This window comes from Mesoplodon mirus (assembly GCF_964341445.2).
Source record: "Mesoplodon mirus genome assembly, chromosome: 12".
In the NCBI taxonomy this organism is placed as follows: domain Eukaryota; kingdom Metazoa; phylum Chordata; class Mammalia; order Artiodactyla; family Ziphiidae; genus Mesoplodon; species Mesoplodon mirus.
Window position 1 is genome coordinate 48,041,203 of NC_138988.1, and position 26,765 is coordinate 48,067,967.

General features: G+C 54.5%; 1 protein-coding gene across 2 annotated transcripts; it reads right to left on the reverse strand.

Annotated features, from left to right (window-relative positions):
- On the reverse strand, positions 1 to 26,145 carry ACVR2B (activin A receptor type 2B). Of its 2 annotated transcripts, none has more exons than XM_082638250.1 (11): positions 26,000 to 26,145; positions 7,161 to 7,368; positions 6,734 to 6,843; positions 6,428 to 6,555; positions 6,202 to 6,345; positions 5,562 to 5,705; positions 5,088 to 5,236; positions 3,540 to 3,654; positions 2,774 to 2,912; positions 2,549 to 2,679; positions 1 to 1,208 (listed from the first exon to the last, which is right to left on the reverse strand). In XM_082638250.1, exons 1-11 carry the CDS (start codon positions 26,049 to 26,051, stop codon positions 1,014 to 1,016), a joined length of 1,515 nt encoding a protein of 504 aa, XP_082494376.1. In that variant the 5' UTR covers positions 26,052 to 26,145; the 3' UTR covers positions 1 to 1,013. The 2 variants fall into 2 exon arrangements, with proteins under 2 accessions (XP_082494376.1, XP_082494375.1); XM_082638249.1 differs by having other exon boundaries at positions 6,428 to 6,579.
- Positions 26,146 to 26,765: the final 620 nt, after the last annotated feature.

Genomic DNA, 26,765 nt, shown 5'->3' on the forward strand with positions numbered 1-26,765 from the left:
TTTTCCTCATTAAAGATATTTACAGTATCATGTCTTATGAAGAATGTACTCACTAAACCGTGATTTATACCCTTACCTAACCTTAAAATCAGGGCAGAAAAAATGTTTCGTCCTATGCCCAAGCCCAAGTGTGTGGAAAAAACTGGTCAGGGCCAACAGATGGGTCAGAGCCACACCTGATTTCAGACTTTCTCCAAACCCTGCTCTGGCCGTTAACGCTTGGCCTCCACACGCTCCCTCCCCTCGATTCCTGGTTACCTGAGAAGTAGTCTCATAGCAAAGGATGTTGCTCCGAACGTGCCCGGGTCCAGTGTAGCTGTGCACCAAACCCCACCCCCAGCTGTCCTCCCCTCCAACTCCGGTCCAAACCATCCTCATCCTCAGCCCAGTTTTTCCTCGGTCAGGACAACACCCGTTAATCCGTGAAAGACACATCTGCTGTTTCTTAAACTCACTGTCTAAAAAGGGAGAAAAACACAGTAAAAGGCGGGGTGGGGGTGGGGTGGGGTGGGGGGGTGGAGGACGAGGGCAGAGGGAAACTCCTCTTTTGAGGAAGATGTGTTCTTATGTAACAGTCTTCAAAGGTTCCTCTAGGTAGAGTTTGCAGCATTAAGTTTCCTAAGACAGGAGATGGGTTTCTTTGTGTCACAGATTCTGAGACAACAAACAAAGAGAAAGAGGGAAAAATGAACCCCGACGGGCCGGGAGGTGGCCGAGGCTCTTCAGCACGGCGCTGGTTCTGCATTCACAGCTCAGCACCTCAACGCCTGCTGACGTGTCCGCTGTTTGCGATACAGTAGAGCAATGTACTGGTAAAAACTGATCCAATCCAAAAAATAATATTAATAATAATAATAATAATTATTATAATAATAATAAAAAGTCAAGGTAAAATAGCAGCTGCATTTTACGTGTTTGTTGGTATTACGGGATTTCCAAAACAAAACACAACTTTTTTTTTTTCTTTTCCTCTTCAGATCCACTGAGTCTGGAGATCCACTCACGTCCTGGGCTTAGATGCTCGACTCCTTCGGGGGCAGGTCCACATTGGTGACGGAGGTCACCAGGGAGACAAGACAGTCCGAGGTAGTGCCATTGACAGACCTCCGGATCAGGGACACCCGCTCCTCCACACAGCCCGCGGACAGACGAGCCTCTGCGTCGTGGTCCCAGCACTCCTCGATGGTCACGCAGAGCTGGGCCAGGCCCTGCACACCAGCGGGAGAGAGGAAACAGATGCCCTTGCCGGTGGCCCTCACTGAGGACAAGCAAACCTGACGGTGTTCCTGAGGACCGGGGAGAGCCACGAGCCCACCTGCAGGGGTCTGAAGGAGACTCCCCTTCCGACAGTCACCAGCCTGAGGCCACGGGCCTCCTCCACAGCGCTGCAAAGGGTCCACTGAACCTCAACGTGGGAAGCAGGGCAACCCAGGGCCCTCCGGGGGCAGACACGGCTGCTGCCGCGGAGCAGTGATATTCAAACGAAATCTTATTAGGCCAAGCCCAAACCACATAAGGGCCCAAAGTGCAGTCACAGTGGGAAAAGAGGAAGGCTTCATCCCACCCTGTCCCCCACAGCCCTGGACACCTCCCCAGAGTCCAGGGAACGTGGCGCGACACCCTGTGTGCAGCTGGGAAAGGCAGCAGGATGGGCAAAATGCCCACACCCTGGAGCAATCCGGCCTGCTCAGCACCAGGACACACTCAGACCTCTCTGGATCTGCTCCCCATCAGGGAACTGGACTGGCAACCCCAGTTTCTCTGCCCTGGGAGAGAGACTGAGGAGGTCTGAGGCAGAAGGTAAGTTCCTGGCCCAGCTTCCTTCTCCTGATGCCTAAGTTTTCTCCATTTGCGGCTCTGGGCTCCAGGGAGCAGCATGGCAGCTGAACTTGGCCTCCACAGCTTGACCTCAGACCATATGGTGAGAGCGCTAGCTCCCACTGGCTCCAAGGGTGCCCCTCTTCTGAATTAACCCTGGGGTAGCAGGGGAAAGGACTCAGTGGAGCTGGAGGCAAATATCCTTCCAAGAAAGGTAATGATTTACATAGCTGGGGTCTTTTGTACGGTATCTTCAGACTGGAGGGGCCCAGAGGCCACAGAGCTAAGCCATATTAAGCACTTACGTGATAGGTGTCCTGCCTGGTGATGTATGGTAACTCCTTAAATCTATTACTACCCTGAGGAGACAAAGGCTCAGAGAAATAAAGCAATTTGCCGGACGTCACCCAGCTACTGACTGGCAGATCCAGGATTCCAACCCACATGTGTCAGGCCCAGGGCCAGTGGGCTCCACTGCACCAGTGCTCCACGGGGGCAACCAGGGCTCCGACGGAGCTGTCAGGCCCCATCGCTCTCTGCGGCCAAAACCAGAGCCGCCTCCCTGCAGAGCACTAACCTCCCCAGACGCTCCCCTGGTGGAAGGGAGGCACTGCACTAAGTGGCCTCTGACCAGGCAGGGGTGGAGGGGCTGTCCCACTGCCTGAGGCCCCTCTCTCTGACCCTGCCACACATGGGAGGGGCTGCCCTCTCTGCCCCCAAGGCCCCTCACCGGGTGTTTCAGCCAGTGATCCTTGATGGCAGGCCGCATCTTCTTGTGCACGACCACCTCCTGCAGCTCCTCCAGTGACGGGTGCTGGCCAATCTCTTCCTCAAAAGGCAGCATGTACTCATCCACAGGCCCTGGGGGCAGAGAGAGAGCCCGGCGGGGTCACCCTAACGCCCAACCACACACACACCCCACACCCAGAATGCTCAGGGCTCCCGTCCCGCTCACCATCGGCAGCTTTGCAGCGGGACACGAGCTCCCACAGCACCAGGCCCATGGCGTACATGTCGATGCGCAAAAAGGCATCTCTCTGGAAGTTGATGGCTCCCTCGAGCACCTCAGGGGCCATGTACCGCCGTGTGCCCACCTGCACGGGGACAGGGGAGGGTCTGCGGTCACCAACCACGCACAAATGCACTCACAGCTGGACACAGGAGCTACAGCCACGTGCAGAGCAGGGCCATCAACAATGACGGCCGTCCCTGATGCACCACATCCCCGGGGGGCCCCGGGGTCACGAAGTAATGACGACTGTAAAGTGTCCTTCGAGACAGCAGTCAGCCACCATGAGCCGCTGCCTCCACCAGCACCCCGAGGGGCCACACGGATGACGCGTACGTCACGGAGACGCACGCCGAAAGCAAACGGGGGAGAAGACTTTAAGATGGTAATAGCCGTTGTTTTAGGATGATTTGCTTAGGCTTAACCTTAGGTTACTTTTTCTAGGTTTCCGGTTTGGATTCTCAGTATACTCTTGTTTATCTTATTTTTATCTTGTTTAATAATTACAACTGAAAGAGGAAGGGAAGTCTGTTTCTCACTGGCTGGCCCAGGAGACCACACCACCCTCCAGGCCTCGCTCTCTCCACTGGTGAAACGAGAGCGTTGCTCCTGGAGTTCTCAGACAGCTCTGAGCTTCCCCCTGCCAGCTGAGCCCCAGAAGGGCAGCGTCCAACCCTGTGCCCCCACGTCTCGACCCCCTGAGGCTCGTCACCTGCCCATGAGTGTCCCCCGGAGGTTTCCCTGGCTCAAACCGAACAGCCAGGCCAAAGTCAGCCAGCACGGCCGTGAGGTCACTCTTCAGCAATACATTCTTGCTCTTAAAGTCCCTGTGGAGACAGTGGACTGAGACAGGGTCGAACATGTGGTCCCACTGACCCTCCTCCTGGCTTCCCACCTTGACTCCCAGAGACCCCAGGCCAGGCCATCCCACCCGTGGGGAGCAGGGTCTGCGCCAGGGTGGAGTTCCACGAAGCCACACGGGCAGGCAGCTTTAGGACGCCTCCCTCCACTGGTGTGAGAATCCAGAACTGCACTCCCGCCAGAGCTGCAACACCGACCCCAGCCCGGTGCCCAGCATCGAAGGCCAGCCCTCACATTCTTAGAGGGCTTGAAGAGGGGGCATAGCAGCCAGGGATGCGAGTTTTCCGGGAAGAATTTACACTATTTGGGATGTGAGTGAAAAGAGAAGTTTCAGTGAACTGGCCTGGGTTCCGAGCAGGCCCCCGAGGCTCGAGCCGCTACGGGAGCGGCGGAGCGGGTGCTGAGGTTGCGCTCAGCCCAGCCCCTCCCTAGCAGGTCCTCAATCTCCCCGCGCCTGTCTCAGCCTTGCTGTGAGGGCTAAACCGATGGAGGAATGTTTAGGGCCACCCCTGGCACACTTACTATGCACTACCGTTAGGTGGAACCATATGGAAGAGTCGACATTCAACCGTTTTTGACCTACAACAATGGCAATTTCATACAGTCAACCTCCTATGTCATTCATGTTATTACCATCGGGGCCCTTCAGCTTTGAACCCTGGAATTCGAGGCTCACTCCCTCCCTCACAGCCACAGAACCACACTACACTAGGTCTACTTCTCTGCGCCACTGTTCCTTCACCTGTAAGACAGGCAGAGAAAAACAGTACCTATCTCACAGGGCAGTAATGAGGCTGAAATGACTTGGTGTTTCTAAGTGCTTAGAGCAGTGCCTGCCACTGTGATGAGGAGGTAGCACAGTGGCTCTCAAAGCACCATCCAAGGACCCCAGTGAATCCCTGAGACTGTTTCAGGGGATCTGCAAGGTCAGCATTCTTTTCATAATAATCCGTCATTTGCCTTTTTTGAAGCTCATTCTCCCAGAGTATAGAGTTTTCCAGAGGCTACACACACATGTCATCACTCTGACAGTTAATGGAATATGTGTGCTCTAATACAGCAAATATCAACAGACATAATAACCCACAAGAGTGTAAAGGGATCCTAACCAAAAAGTTTGAGACCTGCTAAATCAACTCAGTCAGCAGTCGGCACTTCCTCCTGCGGCCACTGGAGGGCACCAGAGAACTGACTTGCGAGGCCACAGCCTGCAGGGGACGCGGGCAGAAGGCAGGGGAAGAGTCAGGTGGGCCCAGGGTTTTGTGCGGTTGCCTCTGACACACCACGGAGCAGCTAACCACGTTTATGAAACTGAGACCCCCCAGGCCCTGCTCTCACCCTCCAACCCTCTCTGCAGCTCCAGGTCAAGCGCAGAGAGGGCAACTGCTAACCCAGGTACCTGTGGGCAATAGACGGTTTGTGGCCCTCGCCACGGCACCAGGGCACATCCTCGTGCAGGTATGAGAGGCCTCTTGACATTGTCTCTGCCACGTGACACAGTTCATTCCATGTGATGATGTTCCCCTTGAGGTAATCCGTGAGGGAGCCCTAGAGGGAACAGCACAGACTCTGGGCACAGGAGGACAGGATCCAGCCCAGCCCCGGGAGGGCCATCTCCATGGACCATTGGCTGGGCTTCCCACCCCTGACCCCGGGATGCTGGAATTCATGAGGCCAGGAGGGGTTGGGAAGGGGGTGTCGTCAGAGAGTGATAATCATGAAGTCACTGCTCCCATTCGTAAGAACTGATCCCAGGGCGAGGGGTTCTTATTGCAGACCCTCATGTCCACACCCATGACGGGCGACCTCAGGGGAAGGCCAGTGGGGCCCACGGTCACCTCCCGTGGGAGCAGGGTCCACAGGGTGTGCTCACCTTGTCGTGGAAGGCCGTGATGAGCCACAGCTCCACCTCCAGGTTTGAGCCTCGCTTCTCAGCGGCAATGAACTGCAGCAGATTCTCATGCTTCATGCCAGGTGTGCTGAAGATCTCCCGTTCACTCTGCCACGACTGCTTGTCCTGAGGCAGGGATGCGGCTGAACCCCACCGCAGCCACGCCACCCTGCAGCTTCCCACTACCCCCAACCTCAGCCTCCGTAAGGGAGGTGGAGCAGCACTGAGCCGGGCCCAGGACCACAGACCAACAGTGACCCTGAGATCACTAAGGCCAGCACCTGATTTACAAAGGGGGTCACTGAGGTCCAGAGACAGAAGTGAGGAGCCCAGGACCACCCAACCAGTGAGAAGCAGAGCAGGCCTGGCTTTGCCAAGTGTCCCAGGCAACTGCTAGGGGTAGCCTGGTGTCTAGGGCCTCTAAGCAGAACCTGATGGCAAAACAAAACCCTGAAAACCAGACTGGATTGAGGTTTTGCAAATCAATGTTTTGCAAAGCCCTACCCTAGGCCCATGGTGAACGTCACCACCTGCAATGGGGCCCACTCCTCTCTCATTCCAGCTGTACAGGATGTGGACTGCCCTGGGGCAGAGAGCTTGGGCCCCGCAGGCACACACGCACCTGGAGTGGGAAGATCTTGACAGCCACGAAGTCGTTCATGAGCTGTGCCTTCCAAACACAGCCAAAGCGCCCCCGAGCCTTGATCTCCAGCAGCTGCAGTGGCTTCAGGCCCACCAGAGGGGATGGGGGTGGAGGTCCAGGGTCCTGGGGGGATCGAGGGCTTAACAGGATCTGGCCTGGCCTCCCCACCTCTACCCTGCCCGGCCCCAAGCCAGCCCCATCTCACCTCATGGATGTCCACGTGGCCATAGGGGGGCTTGCGATGCCGGTACATCCAGAATGCCAGCAGGACAATGAGGGAGAGGCCCCCGATGGGCAGCAGCGAGTAGGCCAGCACAGTGAGCAGGGTAGGGGCTGTCGGGGGTGGCTCGTACGTGACTGGGGGACACACGGAGCCCGGCGTCACACAGCCCGCCTACCCGCACACCTCCAGGGCCAGACCAGAGAGCCCTGTGGCTACTCCCCACCCCACGGAGGAGCCGAGCGTTCGGTGGGGGGCCTAGGCCGGCCCACATCGCTCCCCCCACCTCACCTTCCGGGCCACCTGCCTCGGGCAGGTGGGTGAAGCGCTCGTTGCAGAAGTTGCCTTCGCAGCAGCAGAAGTACACCTGGGGGTTCTCCTCGGTGGCCACGCACTCCTGCCTGGAGGAACAGTTTCCCATCCGCTCCTCAGGTGAGGGACAGACTCCCCGGGGTAGCCCAGCCAAACCCCTCCCCACAGAGGACCCCACAGGGAACCAGGCAGGGGGTGGGGTCGGGGGGAGAGTGTGAGCCCACTTCCCCGAAAGCGGGACCCAGGATCAGGAGGGACAACAGAGGGTGGACATGCACCCAGAGCCCTCCTGGGGACCTCGCAACGGGGGCAGGGACCCAGCACCACCCCAGCTCGCCCAGGCTACCACGAGAGCCCGTGTGTCCCTGCCTCAGCTCCAGACACCCAGCCCCAGGGGCACTGGCACCTGTCGTAGCAGTTGAAATCGTCCAGCCAGCAGCCCTTCTTGACGAGCTCGATGGTGCCTGAGCTGTTGCGCCAGGAGGCGTAGCAGTGCAGCCGCTTGTCCTGCTCGCCCTCGCAGCGCTCCAGGCCGCTCTGGTTGGTGCGCTCGAGCTCCCAGTTGGCGTTGTAATAGATGCACTCCCGCGTCTCGGCCTCCCCGCGCCCCGAACCTGTGCCCGGGGGAGAGAGCTGCTGCCGAGTAGCCCCAGGCCCACGAGGGAGGCAGGGGGCCAGACTGACAGCCAGATGCACAGTGGGGGGCTCCTGGGTGGGAGGGGGGCTGCTTCCCTGCAGCAGCAGCAATGAATGGAGGGGCCCTCAAAACCCCAGGGCACGGTCAGAATCACTGTGTCATCCGGGTGGGGCCGGAGGGTGGTGCTAAAAATGCACATCCCTGGGACGTCCCTGGTGGCGCAGTGGCTAAGGCTCCACGCTCCCAGTGCAGGGGGCCCGGGTTCTATCCCTGGTCAGGGAACCAGATCCCACATGCATGCCGCAACCAAGAGTTCACATGCCACAACTAAGGAGCCCACGTGCTGCAACTAAGGAGCCTGCCTGCTGCAACTAAGACCCCGCCCAACCAAATAAACTTTTTTTTAAAATGCATATTCCTGGGCCCTGCCCAGACCCATCCATTTGGAGTGGGGGCAGGATCTACGTTTTTTGTTTTTTGGGTTTTTTAAAATTTTATTCATTTATTTATTTGGTTGCACCGGGTCTTAGTTGCAGCAGGCAGGCTCCTTAGCTGTGGCATGAGAACTCTTAGTTGCAGCATGCATGTGGGATCTAGTTCCCTGACCAAGGATCGAACCCGGGCCCCCTGCATTGGGAGCACGGAGTCTTAACCACTGCGCCACTAGGGAAGTCCCTGGATCTATGTTTTTAACCACCCCCCTCTGTCTCGGGTGGTTCTGATGCAGACCTCAGGGACCACGTCTGAGAAACTAGGAGGGCGGCTTCCTGCCGCTGTCTCTGCCTTGTCTCAGAGCAGCTCCACTAGTGAGAGGCAGGGCTGAGGGGATGGGGTGGATCTCGGAGACCAAAGGCTAAGTGAGCACCAGCGGCAGGGCCTAGGCTGGTGCCGACAATGCCCACAGGCTCCTGCCCACCTGCAGCAGCATTCGGCGGCTGTGCTCTGCAAAGCCCCCAGTCCAGAGGGCTCAGGGGCCCCACTGCATCCATAGCAGCAATTCTAGTGGGGTTCCCGGGAGACTTGACCTGTGGGGCAGACCCCCAAGCTGGGCTTCTGGGCTTAGCACAAGTTACCACCTCTGGCTGCAAGATGCTCCCAAGTTTCTCCTTTATATTTTGGCTCTTCTCTCTCTACTTCCACAGGCCTTTGTGCTTCTTCCATCACCTAATTTATCACCCTTGACTAATTGCCTGTTGTTGTTTAAAGGATTATTTCAGACATTCAAAAAGTATAAAAATAATGTAACCAGGGCTTCCCTGGTGGTGCAGTGGTTGAGAGTCCGCCTGCCGATGCAGGGGACACGGGTTCGTGCCCCGGTCCGGGAAGATCCCACATGCCGCGGAGCAGCTGGGCCCGTGAGGCATGGCCGCTGAGCCTGCGCGTCCGGAGCCTGTGCTCCGCAACGGGAGAGGTCACAACAGTGAGAGGCACGTGCACCGCAAAAGAAGGCAAAAAAAAAAAAAAAAAAAAATGTAACCAAAGATAACTCCCCAGAGAAAATAACATAATGAACACTCACGTAAGAAACAAAACAGGGACTTCCCTGGTGGCGCAGTGGTTGGGAATCCGCCTGCCAATGCAGGGGACACGGGTTTGATCCCTGGTCGGGGAAGATCCCACATGCCACTGAGCAACTAAGCCTGTGCGCCACAACTACTGAGCCTGCGCTCTAGAGCCCGCGAGCCACAACTGCTGAGACTGCGTGCCACAACTGCTGAAGCCTGTGCATCTGGAGACCATGCTCCCCAGCGGGAGAGACCACCGTGATGAGAAGCCGGCGCAGCACAACAAAGAGTGGCCCCTGCTCGCCGCAGCTAGAGAGCCCACACGTAGCAACGAAGGCCCAACACAGCCAAAAATAAAAAAAAGAAATAATTTTTTAAAAAAAGAAAGAAAGAGACAAATCATTACAAATGTGCCTGACAACTGCGTTTTAAATGTCAGGCTTCCCCCACAGGACTGCAAAGCTGATGCTTTAACTGCAGAAGCCTTGACTGTCTTGAGTGCTAGAACCAGTTCCAGACACAGACCGGATAGATGGATGGATGTATGGAAGGAAGGAAGGACCAACGGTCAGACAGAAGGACAGAATTATCTCCTGGCTACAGCAGGATTCTGAAGGAAGGGGAAAACAGGAGGGGTGGCCTCAGCCTGAAGCCCAAGCCCTAGGGTCCTCAGGGGAGCTTCCATCTCCGCTCAGACAACAAGCCCCCACCCCCTATATAAGGCAAGGAGCCCGAACAAGAGAGGCCACCAGACATCAGGAATGGCCCAAGGCTGGCCCAGCTCCTCTCTCCAAGCTGCTGATCAGGCAGAGACCCCTCTGGCCACTACCGTGTGGCCAGGACCCAGGTGATCAGGGCTGGAAAGTCCAAATCTCACGGCTCCAGGTAGGACCCAAGGGTTCAGGATGATACTGGACCCCCACCTGACAAGATCCTCCTACAGACCAACTGGAAACAAAAGGTGCCCTTGACCCCATTCAAGTCCTGGTTCTGATGCTTACTGGCAAGTGATCCAGCCACCCGTGCCTCCGTTTCCCCACTCATGAAAAGGGGATGATAACAGAACCTACTTCCTTGGCTGTTCCAAGAGCGAGATGAGTTAATGCATTTTAACGCTGGTTAGCACAATGCCTGGCACGTTGGCTGTTATATTAGAGCCTGATACGCCCTGCTGCCTAGGCCATTTTGTCACAGCACAAGCCCCCTGCCCTGTCAGGCTGGGAGTGTGCATACCCAACCTGCAAGAGCTTTGCATTCAGAGCCCCAGGGGGACCAGGGGAGACTTGGAGACTCCATGCCCCCCCTCACCACACCCAGGCTCTGCTGCCAGCTGGAGAGGGATTCCCCCTCCTCCCTGGCACTCTGCTTCTGCACACACTCAGCTATTTATAGCCTCTGGCAACAATCCAACCACAAGGCCGCCTCCGCCTTTTAACAGACACAGGGTTCCTGCCCACACTCACAGAGCCGGGGACCCCTGCAGAGGAGGCTCCCTGATCCCAGCCCACTCGCCCATCCCGGCAGCGAGGGAGCTGTGCCCCCTCTCACGTGCTGCCTCAGAGCCCTGCGGGGAACCCCCCAGATGCCTGGGCAAGGGGCTCACTCTACCCCTGAGCACCAGCCAACCCAACCGGTAGCCTCCAAAGGAACCAGGTATACAAGCGTCAGTGTCCCCAGCAGGCAGTCCTTATGTTCCAAAGGGCCTACACCTCGGCAGAAAGATGCCCCCAGTGCTCCCCTAGCCCCCAGTCCAGGCAGAACAGAGAAACCCCGCTCCTGGACATGCACCACCACCAAAAGAAAGAATACATGCAGATTCCACTCAGAACCCACATTCCAGGAGCGGGATGAACCTAAATGATGGGCTTTGACACTTGAGGTCTATTTCCCAGGCCAGCTGACTTTGGATGTACCCGACTTGCACTGGGGAGACAAGGGGGGGAAATCCAGTGGGGAGAGGAAGAGGGATGGAGAGGTGAGGCAGAGCTCTGGGGGGAGGGTTTGGAGCCAGAGGGGCCACGCCTCCCCCGGCGTCCCCCGAGCTCTGGCCTCGGGATGCATCTAGCTCAGCCAGCATCTCCCAGAGGTAGCGCAGACCCCAGTAGCCAGTGGGCCACTGCACCCTGCCCCGGCTCCTGGAGGCCCCTTGGCAGCCCCCGCCTCCCTGTGGGCGCAGCCCACCTACACTGTAGAGTGGTGAGAATGCGATGCCAGCCGCCACCACATCCACCTCAGGCCCCTTGCACCAGCGCACCCCCACAAGGAGCCGCCACGCCCGAGAGGGGGCCGCGCAAGGCGAGCCCAGCCTTCTCCCTCATGATCCAGCCTCCAGGTCTGCCCAGAGAGGAGGGGCAGCCCCCGCCACACACAGTGGCCAGGCTTTCTTCCCGGGAGGCTCTGCTTCAGGGTCCCCAGCCCTGCCCCCTCAGGGGGTCCTGCCGTCAGCTGAGCACCTGCTGTCCCCGCAGGTTCCTCCAGAGGAGCCAAGGGTCCTGAAGGTGAGGGCTCCCTGTCACAGTGTCTGTATCCAAGTTTATGACTCCACCTCCCCCAATCCACGCAGGAGCATCTTCACCATCTTCCCACGACCACAGTGAGGATGGCCCATGTTGGGGGGATCAAGGGAACCTAAATGGAGGTGAGGGGGTGGGCGAAGGGGAGGGTTAGAGCATGAGATAGATAGACATAGACACACACACACACACACACACACGTGCATGGACACGCAATGGTGGAATGGCACATACATACAAGAGGCAGAAAAGAATCCTAAACGTGCCTACGTTTATCTTTGAACTTCTTTCACACAAGAGGATAACTCTACCCAAGTTATTTATTAAGTGTCAAAACCAGGTTTTGAAATCAGGCAGCCTGGCTCTAGAGTACATACCTGTTACATGCTCTGTGACGCCTTTATTCTCGGTGCTACAGAACAGTCCACTGTATGGCCTGACCACAACCTAAGTGTCCATCCTCCTGTTGGACCTTTAGGTCATTTACAACATTTGCTGACTTAAGCACTGCCACTATAAACCCTCCTGAATCCTCTTTTGCATGTTTTCCGGTGCTCACGAGCGTGCATTTCTCTAGGAAATACAGCCACACGTTAGAGACATGGGACATAAGGATGGGCATCTCCAACTCACTGGATACAGTCACACTGGTCTCCCAAGTGGATGTACCAATTTATGTGCCCAACAAACTCCAGCCCCACTGACCCGCACCGTCAGCCCCTGATGTGTGCTCACCTGGTCAGGGTGAAATCATACATCATGGTTTTGATCCACATTTCCTGATTGCTTGTGAGAATGATCATGTTTGTGTTCACCAGTCCCTTCTGAGAACTGCCTGTTCGCATCCATTCCCATTTTTCTGCTGGGCTGCTTCTCCTTTGGGTTATAGAAATTTTTTACATATTCCAATAAAACTTTTCTTCCTATATAGTAACCCCCTTCATTTGTTTGCTCTTTGCCAGAAAGTCTACTTTATGTGACACTAACATAGCTATATGACATTTCTTGTAGTATTTTCCCAGTTTATCTTTTGCCAACTTTTATTTGAAATCTTTCTGTATCTTTTTTTATCCCAACTCCATCTAATACTGTCTTTGATCCTAGAATCGACTCCTCTTACATTTATGATCACCACTATGTTTAAATTTGTTCTTTCTCTCCTGCTACCACCTTGGATTAGCTTTTTAAATTCCATTATTTCAGCCACTCTGGTCTGGAAGTAATGCACCCTATTTCCATCCTCTTATAAGCTAGCCTTTAAGTTTTAATATGTACATTTATGCTAAAAGCCTGAAGTTAATCAACATCTCTTCCATCCCTCATTGGAACTTAATTGTTCTAGCTCCAATTACCTCCTTCCAACTTACATTAAATTAGTTTAACATATCTGTGTTCCACATTTAATCAATTGTTCTTCTTATCCGCCTCCCAAAGCAGATATTATTTGTGTTTTATAAAGTCAGCATTTTCTTTTTTTTTTAATTTAATTTTATTTTATTTTTGGCTGCATTGGGTCTTTGTTGCTGCGAGCAGGCTTTTCTCTGGTTGCAGTGAGCGGGGGCTACTCTTCGTTGCAGTGCGTGGGCTTCTCACTGCAGTGGCTTCTCTTGTTGCAGAGCACGGGCTCTAGGCGTGCAGGCTTCAGTAGTTGTGGCACACAGGCTCAGTAGTTGTGGCTCGCGGGCTCTAGAGCACAGGCTCAGTAGTTGTGGCGCACGGGCTTAGTTGCTCTGTGGCATGTGGGATCTTCCCACACCAGGGTTCGAACCCGTGTCCCCTGCATTGGCAGGCGGATTCTTAACTACTGCACCACCAGGGAAGCCCAACATTTTCTTATTAGTCCATACATTCTCCAGCTTGTCTGCTCACCCTTCCTAGAAGGAAGATCTCCACTCTTCCTTCTAGGACCGCTGTCCTTCCTGAAGAACATCTTCCTTCAGTAAAGATCTTTTGGTACAGAAGCCTTTGTTCATCGTTCTGAAAATGTTAGTTTGTTCCTTTTCCTCACTGACAGTTTAGAAGAACATAAGCTTTTAGGTTGAGTTATTTTCTCTCAGCATTTTGAAAATATTATTCCACTGTCTTCTGGCTTCCACCATTATTGCTGAAACGTCTACGATTAGTTTAACTTTGTACATACTCTGTCTTTTCCCTCTGGCTGCTTTCTTAGATCTGCTTCTTGCAGTTTCACTATGAGCTATGTGTCTAAGTCCATGTTTAAATTTCTTTGTACTGCTTGGAAGAATATGATTTTAATCTGATGATTCATGTCTTTCATCAATTCTGAAAAATTCTTGGCTTTTATCAATTTGAATATTGCATCTCCCTATTCTATGATTCTGAAATTCCTATTACAAGTATCAGAGCATTCCCAGTCTCTTAACTCTGCTTTCGTATTTTTCAATTCTGTGTCTAAGCACCATTACAGATAATTCCACAGGTCTAAATTCCAATTCATTAATTTTCTCTTTAGCTGGGTCTAATCTGCTGTTTAGTTCTTCTATTTAATTTATAAATTCAATTAATCTATTTTTTTATTTCTAGAAGTTCTATTTTTTTTTTTTCTGGCTGCACTGGGTCTCCACTGCTGCGCGTGGGCTTTCTCTAGTTGTGGCGAGTGGGGGCTACTCTTCTTTGCAGTGTGCAGGCTTCTCACTGTGGTGGCTTCTCTTGCTGCGGAGCACAGGCTCTAGGGCACGCAGGCTTCAGTGGTTGTGGCATGCAGGCTCAGTAGTTGTGGCTCACATACTTAGTTGCTCCGCGGAATGTGGGATCTCCCCGGATAGGGATCGAACCCAGGTCCCCTGCACTGGCAGGCAGATTCCTATCCACTGCGCCACCAGGGAAGTCCCTAGAAGTTTTATTTTTAAAAAAACCTTCTTGGTCAATTTCTTTTTTAAAAATTTTATTTATTTATTTATGGCTGTGTTGGCTCTTCGTTTCTATGCGAGGGCTTTCTCTAGTTGCGGCAAGTGGGGGCCACTCCTCATCGCGGTGCGCGGGCCTCTCACTATCACGGCCTCTCGTTGCAGAGCACAGGCTCCAGATGCGCAGCTCAGTAATTGTGGTTCACGGGGCTAGTTGCTCCGCGGCATGTGGGATCTTCCCAGACCAGGGCTCGAACCCGTGTCCCCTGCATTGGCAGGCAGATTCTCAACCACTGCGCCACCAGGGAAGCCCTCAATTTTGATACTTCTGTTCTTTGTCATACTTCCAAATCCCTCACTTCTAATTCCATAATTTAACTTCCTGAACATCTATTTCTGCCACTTGTTACTTCTGATGATTTCACTCATGGTATCTTGTTTCCCTGTGTGTTTTGGAATTTTGGATTCTGTTTTTGGATACAGAGCTTGTGTTCAGTGGGGGCCTTTTCTGTGGGAATAAAAAGTGAAGCCAAGTTTGAGGGGGCAAACTTCCAGAGATAATTTATATTTTTGCTTCTGCCAAATTCTGCCAAATTCTCTAGGACATTACCAATCTGGAATCACTTTAATTACTTAACTCCCAGGAAACACAGATGGTATAAACTCCAACTCCAAGCTCACGGAAGCACAGATCTATGGTTACAAATTCTCAAGTGAAACTACCCACCCCCCACCAACCAACAATTTTATTATCTATTCCCTTTATCAGCAAAAGAATGTTCCCTCTAGTCCATACTTTCACTGAATGAATAACGCTGTGGAAGTCTTATCATGTGAGAGCCTCAGTCTCAATTCCACATCTTATCTCCTGTGCCTCACACACTGCTACTAAACCCACATCTCTAAATTATGGAGAGAGGCAAAGTCCTGCAGGAAAAAGCAGCTTTAACCAGTGAAGCAGTACAGCTCTAGCTTCCAGCCCACTCCTGCTTGTCCCTTACTTTGTTATACACGCAATCATGCATATACATTTAAAAAGGATATTTGTTATACTTTATCCAGCATTTCTATGTGTCTTGTATGAAGAGGTTTTTCAGCTGTTTTGTTCACTATTATTGCCAGAAATGGAAGTTCAGGAGCAATCTCCAAAGGTGACGAAAGGAGCTCTATCAGCCTAGGAACAAGGAATCAAGCTAGGTCACCTCAAGTCACTTCCAACCTCGAACTTTGTAAATGATTCCTTGGCACCATCCACGGAACAAGGTGTGGGTCCAGGGCCATTCTCTGAAACACCTGCCTTTCTCCAGGGCCCATCATTCCTGAAGGACAGTGGTGAGAGAGCTTCCAGGTAAAGGGCAAGGATTATACACAAATGTTATCTTTGCTCTCTCCTGTAACCCCACTAAAACCACAGCAAAGAAAAGGTTTTTAAGGCATAAACCCATAAGGACAAAAAGAACAGCAAAGCACCACAGAAATGAAGTTCTGAAGTTGGAAAGCAAATATACACAAGTGGCCACTGATCACACAGACTCCTAATCTGGCTGTGGAGAAAGCTGAGAAGCAACATGATTTCTACCATCTAACATCTTCATCCCACTTCAGAGTTTGTCTTCTTTTGGCTCCCCCTCACCTCTACATCTTTGGGGTCCCAACCCAAAAAGAGGGGCTCACTATACCCACCCTCTCTTTAGAACTCCAATTCCTGTCTTCCTAGCCCAAGGCTATCAAATGCAAGGCTCAGCTTCTCAGTTGCCCGTATGGAACTGAAAACAGAGTCAAATGTAAAAGTCACCACCCAGGGCCTCTGTTCTCACACACATCCTGGACTGGTAGGTCTCAGCATTGAGAGATGGCTGTACAATGCTTTCAACCAGAGGTGTTTGCTCAGTTTGTCCATCTTTTCAGGTGCCTTCAGAAAAAGATGGTCCTGATCATCAAAAGAGGAAATCTCCATATCTACTTTTTTTTTTTTTTTTTTTTAGCTGTACGCGGGCCTCTCCCTGTTGTGGCCTCTCCCGTTGCGGAGCACAGGCTCCGGACGCGCAGGCTCAGCGGCCATGGCTCACGGGCCCAGCCGCTCCGCGGCATATGGGATCCTCCCAGACCGGGGCACGAACCCGTATCCCCTGCATCGGCAGGCGGACTCTCAACCACTGCGCCACCAGGGAGGCCCTCCATATCTACTTTTAACCCAGGTTTTAGATATATTTTCAGGACCATATATAATACCCAAAGGGGATACTTCTACACAAACACAACAACTGAGGTACCAGTGTAGAGATAAGACTACCCAAAGAAAGTGTTAATCGAGAAGAACACTGACCCCAAAGCAGAGCCCTGAAAAAAGTAACTTCCATTCCAAAGTGTAATTCAAGAGGAAAGTTCACTTCCAGCCAACTTTATTATTTCAGACTCTTATGAACTGAATTGTGTCCCTCTCCAAAATTCATAATCACCGATGTGACTGTCCTAGGAAATAAGGTCTCTAAAGTGGCAATTCAGGCCAATAAGGCCATATGGGTGGGGCCCTAACCTAACAAGACTGATGTCCTTATAAGAAGAAGAAGAGACACCGGGAGCGTACACACCCAGAGAGAAGGCTGCGTGAGGACACAGCAAGAAGGCAGCTATCTGCAAGCCAAGGAGAAAGGACTCACCAAGAACCAATCCCGACAGCACCTTGGTCTTGGACTTCAAGCCTCCAGAACTGTGAAAACTAATTTCTGTCGTGTAAGCCACCCAGTCCGTGGTATTCCACGGTATAGAAGCCTAAGCCGACTGATACACAGACGGTGCACATCACCTGCACAATGTGGGAAAGCCGACTGGGACACCATTTACACTGCAAACAGCACCCTTAACCCACTTCCACCTAACTCCACGAGCAGGGCCTGACATGTGAGCTTACACAGGGAATCCCAGTAAAATGGTAGCGAAAGACTAGAGCGCACGCTGAAGAAGGGGCTAGGAAAGCAGGGGCTTTGGAGAACAAGTCATCTCAAATTGCCTTCTTTAATTCTTCAGCCAGTCAAGGCAGAAGATCATGCAAGGGAACAAGGCACACGCTCAGCCAGGAACTGAAGCTCACCAGAACCCTTTCTGGTGTGAAAAGCCTCTCACCAGACTCTAAAATAATTCTTTTACAAGCTTCTCTCATACCTCCTACCACCATTATGACCCCACGTGACATCAGGATCCTTCCATGCCCAGAGCCTGTCAAACACACAGGGTGCACCAGTAGAGCCCTGCTCCCCACAACCTTCAGCAAAAGCCTCAGTCTGAGAGGTGGAGGCGGCATGGAGCCTAGCTAGTGAGCACACACAGACACACGCATGCACATCCACCCCAAACCCAGACCATATCCTGGCTAGTCCACTGCCACCTCCCCTTTGTCGGCACAGTAACCAGGAGCCTCAGACACGGGAAGCAGCCTCTCTGGCGCTCCTCAGACACCAGGTCAGTGGAAGTGAGCACCCTCCCTGTCCGGGCACCCTTCATCAGGTGGGCTATTTCCAACCTCTATAATCTAACATTACACAGGACACACACACCACTACCATCACCGCCATCACCACGACACAGTATAACCATGTATAATCGTTTCTCGATATCTATCAAAATTTAAAATACGTATGTCCTGGGGCTTCCCTGGCGGCACAGTGGTTAAGAATCCGCCTGCCAATGCAGGGGACATGGGTTCGAGCCCTGGTCCGGGAAGATCCCACGTGCCGCGAAGCAACTAAGCCCGTGCGCCACAACTACTGAGCCTGCGCTCTAGAGCCTGCAAGCCACAACTATGGAAGCCCGCATGCCACAACTACTGAAGTCCACGCACCTAGAGCCTGTGCTCCGCAACAAGAGAAGCCACGGCAATGAGAAGCCCACGCACTGCGACGAAGAGTAGCCCCCGCTCACCGCAACTAGAGGAAGTCCAAGCACAGCAATGAAGACCCAGCGCAGCCAAAAATAAATAAATAAAAGTAAATAAATAAATAAAAAGACTGAGGTAGATCCATATACATTAAAAAGATTGCCAGAACAGATCTCTGAGTTTAAAAAGCCATGACAGAGACTTCCCTGGCAGTCCAGTGGTTAAGACTCTGCGCTTCCAATGCAGGGTTCATGGGTTCAACCTCTGGTTGGGGGAACTAAGATCCCACATGCCACACGGCACAGCTAAAGAAAAAAGGCCATGACATGCGAGAACACGGACGCAAGTCACAAAACATGGTGAGCATGAGATGGACATAAAGCAGTTCATCCTGTAACATTCCATTCATTTAAAGCACAATGACAGGCCAAAATAACGTATGCCGTTAGAAGTCGAGATAGTGGTTACCCTTAGGGGTTTAGGGGTAGAGACTGGAATGGAGCAAGAGAGGGCTTGCTTGGGGAGAGGCTGGTAACTTTCTGATTCTCGATCTGGATGCTGATTACATCAGCATATTCAGTTTGTGAAAATTCCTCAAGCTGTCACTTATGATAATTACACTATCCTATACATATTTTATATGTCAGTTAAGTGTTTGAAAAAGAGTAATACCATTTTAGGTTTTAAAAAAAAAAGCTTTATTTCTCTAAGTACTTCTATAGATACATATGTCAAATGTCTAGAAGATATCCACCAACCAGAGAAGGCTCACTTCTGGAGGAGGACTCAGACAGCGGACCAGACTGGTAAAAGAGACACCGGTTTTATCTGTAATATCTAAATTTCTGCAACTGAATCCATGTGTATTACTTGTAAAACTAAAAATTAATAAAATTTTAAATGGGAAAAGAAGTTATGGCCAATGTGACCACCACTCAACTATAACCAGGAGACCCCCGGATGAGGGCAGACTTGGGAGCGGTTTTTCAGGGTAGGGGAGACAGGACCGCATTGCCCTGGCTCTCCTCCCCCACGTAGTCCTGCAGGACCCACTCTCAGGTAGCGGGTTCACAGGAGGGGCCAGCCAGGTGGGAAGGGAAACCCGAATTCACCTAACTTTTCTGCCCCTCTATTTTCTAAGCCCCAGCAGCAGATGAACCCTGATCCCCTCTGCCCTCAGGGTACAAAGGGCTCTACTTATGAGGCCTGGACCACAGGGCTCTCCTCTAACTCCCACCCACACTCCCACCCAAGCCAGCAGTTCCAAGGAAGGCCCTGGTCTGCCTGGCTTGTGAGCACCTGAAGGGAATGTAAAACTTGGGTAAGAAGGAAATTCCCAAATATCCCAAAGGATATAAAGTAAGGGTTTCTTAACCCATGATTGCCAGCCCAAGGCTCTGAGAACTCATGCATGCTTTCTGAATCAATGAGGGGGAAGGGGGAAGGAGGGCTGTCAATGACACTGGACGTCAAGAGGCATTGTCCTCATACCTAAAAACACTGTGCACCACTACGCAAGCCAGAAGGAAAAAACATCTTGGCATCAACACTCAAGAGCGTCAGCTTCCAAGTCAGCCTCCTGTTTTCACTGGTTCAGGTCTAGGAGGTAAGCAGGGGCCCCTCCCTCTCCTCAGATGGACAGACAACAGCTGTCTGGTCACATCTTCCGAAATGCTGGGCCCAAGCCCCAGGAAGCAGCCTCCTCCATCCTCCAGCCAAGGGCTTGGGTTTCCAAGCAGCCTTCCTTTTCCTTCCCCAGAACTAATTTTAGCCTCCTTGGTTGTCAGAGTGGAACTGAAATAGTCGGCAGAGAAACGTTTGCAAACAAGAACATGCGCTCACCTCACAGAACGCCTCAGCTCCAGCCCAGAAACCAGGCAGAGGAGAAGTCCCACTGAGTGGCAGGCCCAGCCCCTAGAAGGCCCCTGGGAGGAGGACTCATATGCGCCCACTGGGGCACGCTTCCTTTCCAACCCCCACCCCCGTCCCAGCAATCACGTGCCCATGAATGAAAACACCCAGCTAGGGCTGCCAGTCCCTGAGAGAGTTTGAAAAAGGCGCATGTATGTGTACAGCCAGACTGGGATAACCAGGGCAAAGCATGGGGCTGTCCAAATGCGGGAAGCCATGACTGATCCTGGGCCAGGGGAGGCACAGCTGACCCCCAAACAATCTCAGCCTGCATTACCAGCTGGTTTCCAGTACCTACCATTGTCTCAGACAAAAACAGCACTGAGAAACTTTAAAAACAGACTCAGAAGAGGGCAGCGGCCTCTACTCTCCCCCATCCCCGCCCCCACCCAACCACCTAGGCATCCAGGAGCAGCACCACCAGGACCTCAAGGCCCAGCCACCTCTGGGGCTGGGATGGCAGGCCTCTGAGTCTGGTGGGGAAAGGCCAAAAAGGAAGCCCCAAACAAGGGGGTGGGTGTCTATTCAGGAACAAAGAACAGGTGACAGAATGGAAGGGAAGGGAAAAAAAATAAAGAATCCTGAGATGGCAACAAAGTGCACTTTGGAAAGACTCCAAAAGAGATGGAAGCAGAGTCTCAACCCCAGCAAACAAACAAACAAACAAAAAAACTTTAAAATAAGCACTTCACACACCAGCGACATGGAGAACTTGGAAACTGAAGCTTTTGGGAGTGCTTCCTCCTACTCTAAGAAGCGTCTGTAATCCGTTGCCAGTTCAGCAAACTGTGTTTTGCCGAGTTCAAGATCAGAGAGGAGACCCCATAAAGCTCCCCAGCCGAGCCACGAGTAGGTTGGGGAGGAGCGGAGGACGAACACGGGCTGCCAGCCTGCCAAGCACAACCAACAGGCTCCGGTAGAGATCAACCCCCGGCTCTGGGCCCGCGCGGTGCGGGCGCAATCCCGTCTCCCGCAGTGCAGTCCACCGCACCTCCCCGCGGCCAGGGTGGAGCCGCGCACCCGTACCTTTGGGGAGAGGCGGCGCCCCCGCCCCAGGGTCCACGGGCTCAGAGCTCCAGGCCCAGGGCGGCGCCGCCTCCCCAGGGCGCCCGGCGGCCAGCCCGCTTGCTGGGCTCGCCGGGGAGGGCATGCCCGGCGCTCCGCTAGGCCCACGTCGGCTGCCAGGTGCGCGCACAGGGGCGCCGCGCGGCGCAGAGGCCCGGGCCCCTCAGGCGAGGCGCGCCGCGAAGCTGGCGGCGCGGTCAGGGTGGTGGGCGGGGGCGGCAGGCAGGCTGCCCGGCCACCCACAATCGCCGCCTCCCTGAAACCCGAACCACTTCTGAGAAAACTCAAGGACGCCAGGATTCTTTCCTCGGTGGCCAGCAGGACTCCCGAACCACGAGTTCGAACCAAACCCTGAGGCTGAAGCAGGAATCTCCTAGGCTTTGAGAATCCAACCTCCCACCCTGAATCCGATGGGGGGGTGGTGTGCGGCGGTGGGTGGTATTAGCCATTAACCCCACCGCCCACAACTCTCTGTCCCTTTAAAGGCATGAGAACATTCTAGATCAGGTTCTCAATCAGGTGATCTGTGCCCCCTCCACTCAGAGCATTTTCGTTTTTCGCGATTGGAAGTGCTATTAGCATTTAGAGGGTAGAGGCCAAGGGACACTGCTAAACATCCTACAATGCACAAGATGCCCTCCACCCCCCACACACACACCAAAGAATCATGGGGTCCAAATTGTCAACAGCGTCAAGGTTTAGAAACGCTGCTCTAGAATGAGGTCTACCCAGCCAGGATCCTGCCTGAGGGCTGTCTACCCAGTGTCATTCTCAAAAGTATTACCCAGACCAGCTCCCCCTGACCTAAGCCCCCAGATCCCAGGCCCTGGTAACAGGTCAGTATCTGCAAGTAGATCTAAACTCTGACCTGATGTCTCTTGGTCCTCACTTGCACTACCCTAAGCTCCCAGGTAGGAATACACAGGCACTCAGGGGAGGGCTTCCTGAAGGAAGGGGCGGGGATGGGGGTTGGGGGGTGGATCAGGGGTGGCATGTGAACACTGCGCAGGGTCACAAAAGGCAGAAGTAAAGGAGAAGTCATGCCCAGTGGCTAGAACAGGGTAGGTAGAGGCAGCAGTGTGGGAACTTGCCCAGTGCACAGCCCCTGGCCAGGACTGGTACAATGGGCAGGGCAGCCAGGGCAGACAGGCCTTCATGGAGTCCAATTCAGGGGGCTGTAATTAGCTGGTATCAGTACAAACAGCGAGTGTGCACAAAGTATGCGCATACTCTCACATGGGTTCTCTTTCTTATTTGCATTTATTTTCTGGGGGGGAAGGGTCCACAGCTTTCATCAGATTCTCAAAGGGGCCCATGGTGTAGGATGGGCACTCCTCACTGGGCTCCCTAGAAAGGAAGTTCCTTAGGCGAAGTGCCAGGGGACGTCCAGGTGCTATTTGGGAATGGAGATGCCCAGAAAGACCCTGCAGAGTAGTGCACCACAGCAGCCCACCCAAGCTGTGGGAGGCCATGGGGTTCCAGATCTTATGTCTTCACCCAGGTGGAGAGCCAGGGAGTCCGGGTGAGTTTCTTACATCATCTACCTTGGAAGCATCTCTTAAGAGCTGAGGAGGGTGCCCACTCCTCCCAAAGGGCAGCCCAGCCAGCCAGCCAGACAGGGCAGAGTCTGGAATTCTTAGCAGGTACAAGGACAGGTAGCAGAGGACACCCTTCCCTGGGGAAGGGCACCAACAGCCCATGACTCTGTGGTCCGTGTCCTTGACACCTACCACTACACTGGGCCTGAGGGTCACTTCACTCATTCCACACACACTTCTCCGCTGAGGAAATGGACAGTATCTTTGAGTCAGATAGAAGCCCACCTATGAGGACAGCTTGGAGCAGTCAAGGCCTGTACTTCCCACTGTGACAGACAGGAATCAGTTCCTCCTCCCCAGCCAATGGCTCCTGACATTTCACTCAGAACACTCTCCAACCCATAGGCCCTGATCTAAACCCCAAGTACAGAGACAGATGTCCGGAGTTCTCACGGGATACACAGATGTGTGTTTGGGATATCCACTGCAAGGCAAGAGCCAAATGACTTGTTTCCAAAGGACAGTGGGCCAGGCACAGAATACAGAAGACGTGCAAAACTAACTAACACTGATCTTGTAACAAGTACCCTGTACCATTATTGCAGCATCAATTCTGCCTTTTCTCTTAGGCCTGCACCATCCAATACGGTAGCCACTAGCCAAATGAGACTACTGAGCATCTGAAATGTGCAAAGTCTGAATTGAGATGTTCTGTAAGTATAAAATACACAGTGGATTTTTATGACAGTACAAAAATTGGAAAATGTCTGTTTTAATGTTGATTACAAGTTGAAATGATTATTTTATATACATTAGGTTAAATAAAATATACCATTAAAGTTAATTTGACCTTGTCACGGACTGAATGCATCCCCTCAAAATTCGTACATTGAAACCCTAATGCCCAATGTGATGGTATTTGGAGACGGGGCCTTTGCAAAGGGTTAGACTGGTTCATGAGGGTGGAGCCCCCATGATGGGGTTAGTGGAAGAGGAAAAAACCCCACAATCCCCTCACCTCCCCACCCCAAGCACCAGGTAAGCCCATGTGAGGATGCAGTGAGAAGGCAGCCATCTGCAAGCCAGGAAGAGGACCCTCACCAAAACCTGACCACGCTGGCACACTGACCTCAGACTTCCAGCCTCCAGACTGTGAGAAAATAAGTTGTTGTTTAAGTCACCCACTCAGCCCAAGGAGACTAAGACACACCTGTTTCTTTTTCCTTTTATTAACATAACTACCAGAAAAATTTAAAGTTATATGTGTGGTTCACACTATATTTCCGTTGGACAGTGCTGTTCTAGATCTTCCTTCTACAAGGGCACTGTGTGCTGCGGGGGCGGGGGGTGTACTTCTAAACAGCAAGCCAGGAACTTGAAGGAAGGGTATCAAGGAAGTCAAAGGAACAGGAGAGCCAGCTCTGCTCCTACCTGGGCCTGTCGAGGCTCTTCCCATAGTTCTTCACAAGTCAGGGCAGTGGCCACCAAAGGACTAGCTGGTGTCACCACTAGAAACACCCAGTGACCCCCACTTTCCTCCAGGGCAGGAACACAGGTTGGTGGACTCTGTCCTAACTCTGGCTGCCCCACGTTGCAAGATGCACTGCTGAGCACTGCCCAAGCCAGGGAAGAGGAGGGAAATACAGTCCTTCCAGGGGCCCAATCCCACCCTGCCCCGCATAATCAGGGAGGGACCTGAGACTGGCCAAGCCAGACAGAGATAATTAGGGAGAGGGTTTTGGTCTGAGGCTGTCCTTGTCCTGGGAGGAGGCCCCCTCTGCAGACATGGTCTTGGAAAAGCCCAGCACCTCCAGGAGGGATCCACAGACAGTCAGGTGAGCTGCTGCGTGCCTAGTAAGTCGTCTGGCTGCAGCCCTTCCCTCTAGAGGCCGATGCCTCCCTTTCACTTCAGAGATCTCATTCTTGGGGAAAGCAGCTCAAAGCAGCACTTAAAAGGCAGAGAAAGGAACAGGTTCAACACCACCAACTCTCAGCATCTACGACACAGGAAACAGCTCCAAAAGATCCATGACACCCCTTCCATATTGTGCCCAGGTACCAATAACGGGTCTCTATCCTCTGGTCGCTGCACTCAGGCTACGCAGCTCCAAAGCCTCACTCGGAGAACTCACTTGCCTTCGGTGCAGACAGCTAAACCCTGCTACACTGCAAAGGAGGCGCGTAGAGTGGGAGTGGGGATGAGTTGGAGATGCGCGTTCCCCACCCACGCAGCAGCCGGGGGATCCCAGCCCCGCCCCTGCACGCCCGACCCCGCCCTTCGCGGGTTTCCCAGACTCTACGCTGCTGCCACCGCGGGCGTCTGGGGACCCGCGCTGCATGTGTAATGGGGGCTGGGAACAAAGACGCGCAGGACCAGGCTCCCGGGCTGCCGCACACCGGCCTCTGAGACCACCCCGGGCTGCTCCCTGGAGCTTTAATTGCGCGGCTCCCCACGCTTCCCAGGGCTGCCCGGAGCCGTCCGAAGCCGAGCGCGGAGCCCGTCCCTGCGCGCACACTGGAGTAGGGCGCGTCCCAGCACCGCTAGAAGAGTAAAATCAGTGCTTCGGCCTGGGGGAAAAGCGGTCTCCCAGCGGAACTCCGCGTTTATACACCCGCAACCACACACCCTCAAAAACCCGCACGCGAGCCAAGAGCTGGCCGCGAGGGTCACCCACCCCCGCCACGTGCTTCCCGGAGGCCAGAACGAATAGGGACCTGTTGGTTTGTCTTCTCGCCCCACCTCCCCTCCCAGGAGCCCAAAACAAAGCAGTCCCTCGGGGTGGCCGCACCTCGCGTCTCGGGGCGCCGCAGGGAAAGCGGGCGCAGGTAGGAGCTGGCGCCAACGGCGCGCCTCCGGGGTAATACCACGCAGACGCTGGTGGGATGGGGTGCAAGGGACTCCTCCGGGCTGTGTGAAGCGGCCCGCGTCGCTTCGCTACACCTAGTGGCTCTGAGGGTCAAGCAATCCTGCCCCCAGCCGCTGCTGCACCTACAGTCCCGCTACCCCCCGTATTAGATCTGCCCGCCCCGCCTGGCCACCCTCCTCATGCTTGGGATTTTCTCTCACGCTCCCTCGGTTCCACGCACCCGTGTAGCCTGAACCCCGACCCTGGGGTCGCCTCCGCGAACCGGAGCCCTGCAGGCCGCCGCACAGGCAAGATCGTCTCCCCAGGATCAGCGAGCAGGGCGCCCCGCGCGCCCCCCGTCCCCGCCCCGGGAGATGCAAGCTGGGTGCAGGTGGCGCGGCGAGGAGGCCGCGGGCCCGCCCTTTGTTGGTAAACACCGCACGGCGCCAGAAGCCGCCCCGCGCCCCCCACGCCGCGCCCCGTCCTTACCGGCGCACAGCGATCCCCAGAGGAGGGCGAGGGCCGCCCAGGGCGCCGTCATGTTCCGCGGCGCCGCCCCGCGGACACCCGGAGCCCGCGGGCAGGGCCGCGCGGCGCTCCCGGGGCGCGCAGGGCCCGGCGGCGGCTGCGCTCTTCTTCCCGCTCCTTCCTTCGGTCTTGTTCCCCGCGCGCTTCCCGAGCCTTCGTCCCCGGTCAGCGTGCAGGCTCCAAGGGCCGGACGGCGGGGCCGGGCTCAGGGCCACTGCGGACGACGCAGGCTTCGGCCCGGGCTCCGGGGCGACGCGGGGGCCGGGGGGCGGCGGCGGGGCGCAGGCCGGGGCGCGCCCGACTCAGGCATAGCGCGGCGGGGCTGGGCCCGGGCCCGGGGCGCAGGGGCCGAGTCCGGAGGGGCCATGAACGGGGGGGAGGGGTGGGGGGAGGGGAGCTGAACTGAGTCCAAAATGGCTCCTGAGCCGCGGCCGCGGAGCCGAGCCAGCGGGGAAACCCGGATGTTGGATACAAAGAGGCGGGCGAGTTGGGAGGGGAGCGGGGGGAGGCGGGCCCTCCGGCCGCGTGGTCCGCGCCCCCCTCAGGGGCGGGGCCCCCAGAGAAACAACAACACGGAGGCCCCGCCCCACGCCCGCGCCGTGCCCGAGGCGCGTGCAAACCGCAGGACTGGAGGGCGAGGCAGGGCGAGCTGGCAGAGATCGCGGTTTGGGCCCGTGACTCCGGGACCCCGGGACCGTGGGACCGCGGGACCCCGGGACCCCAGGGC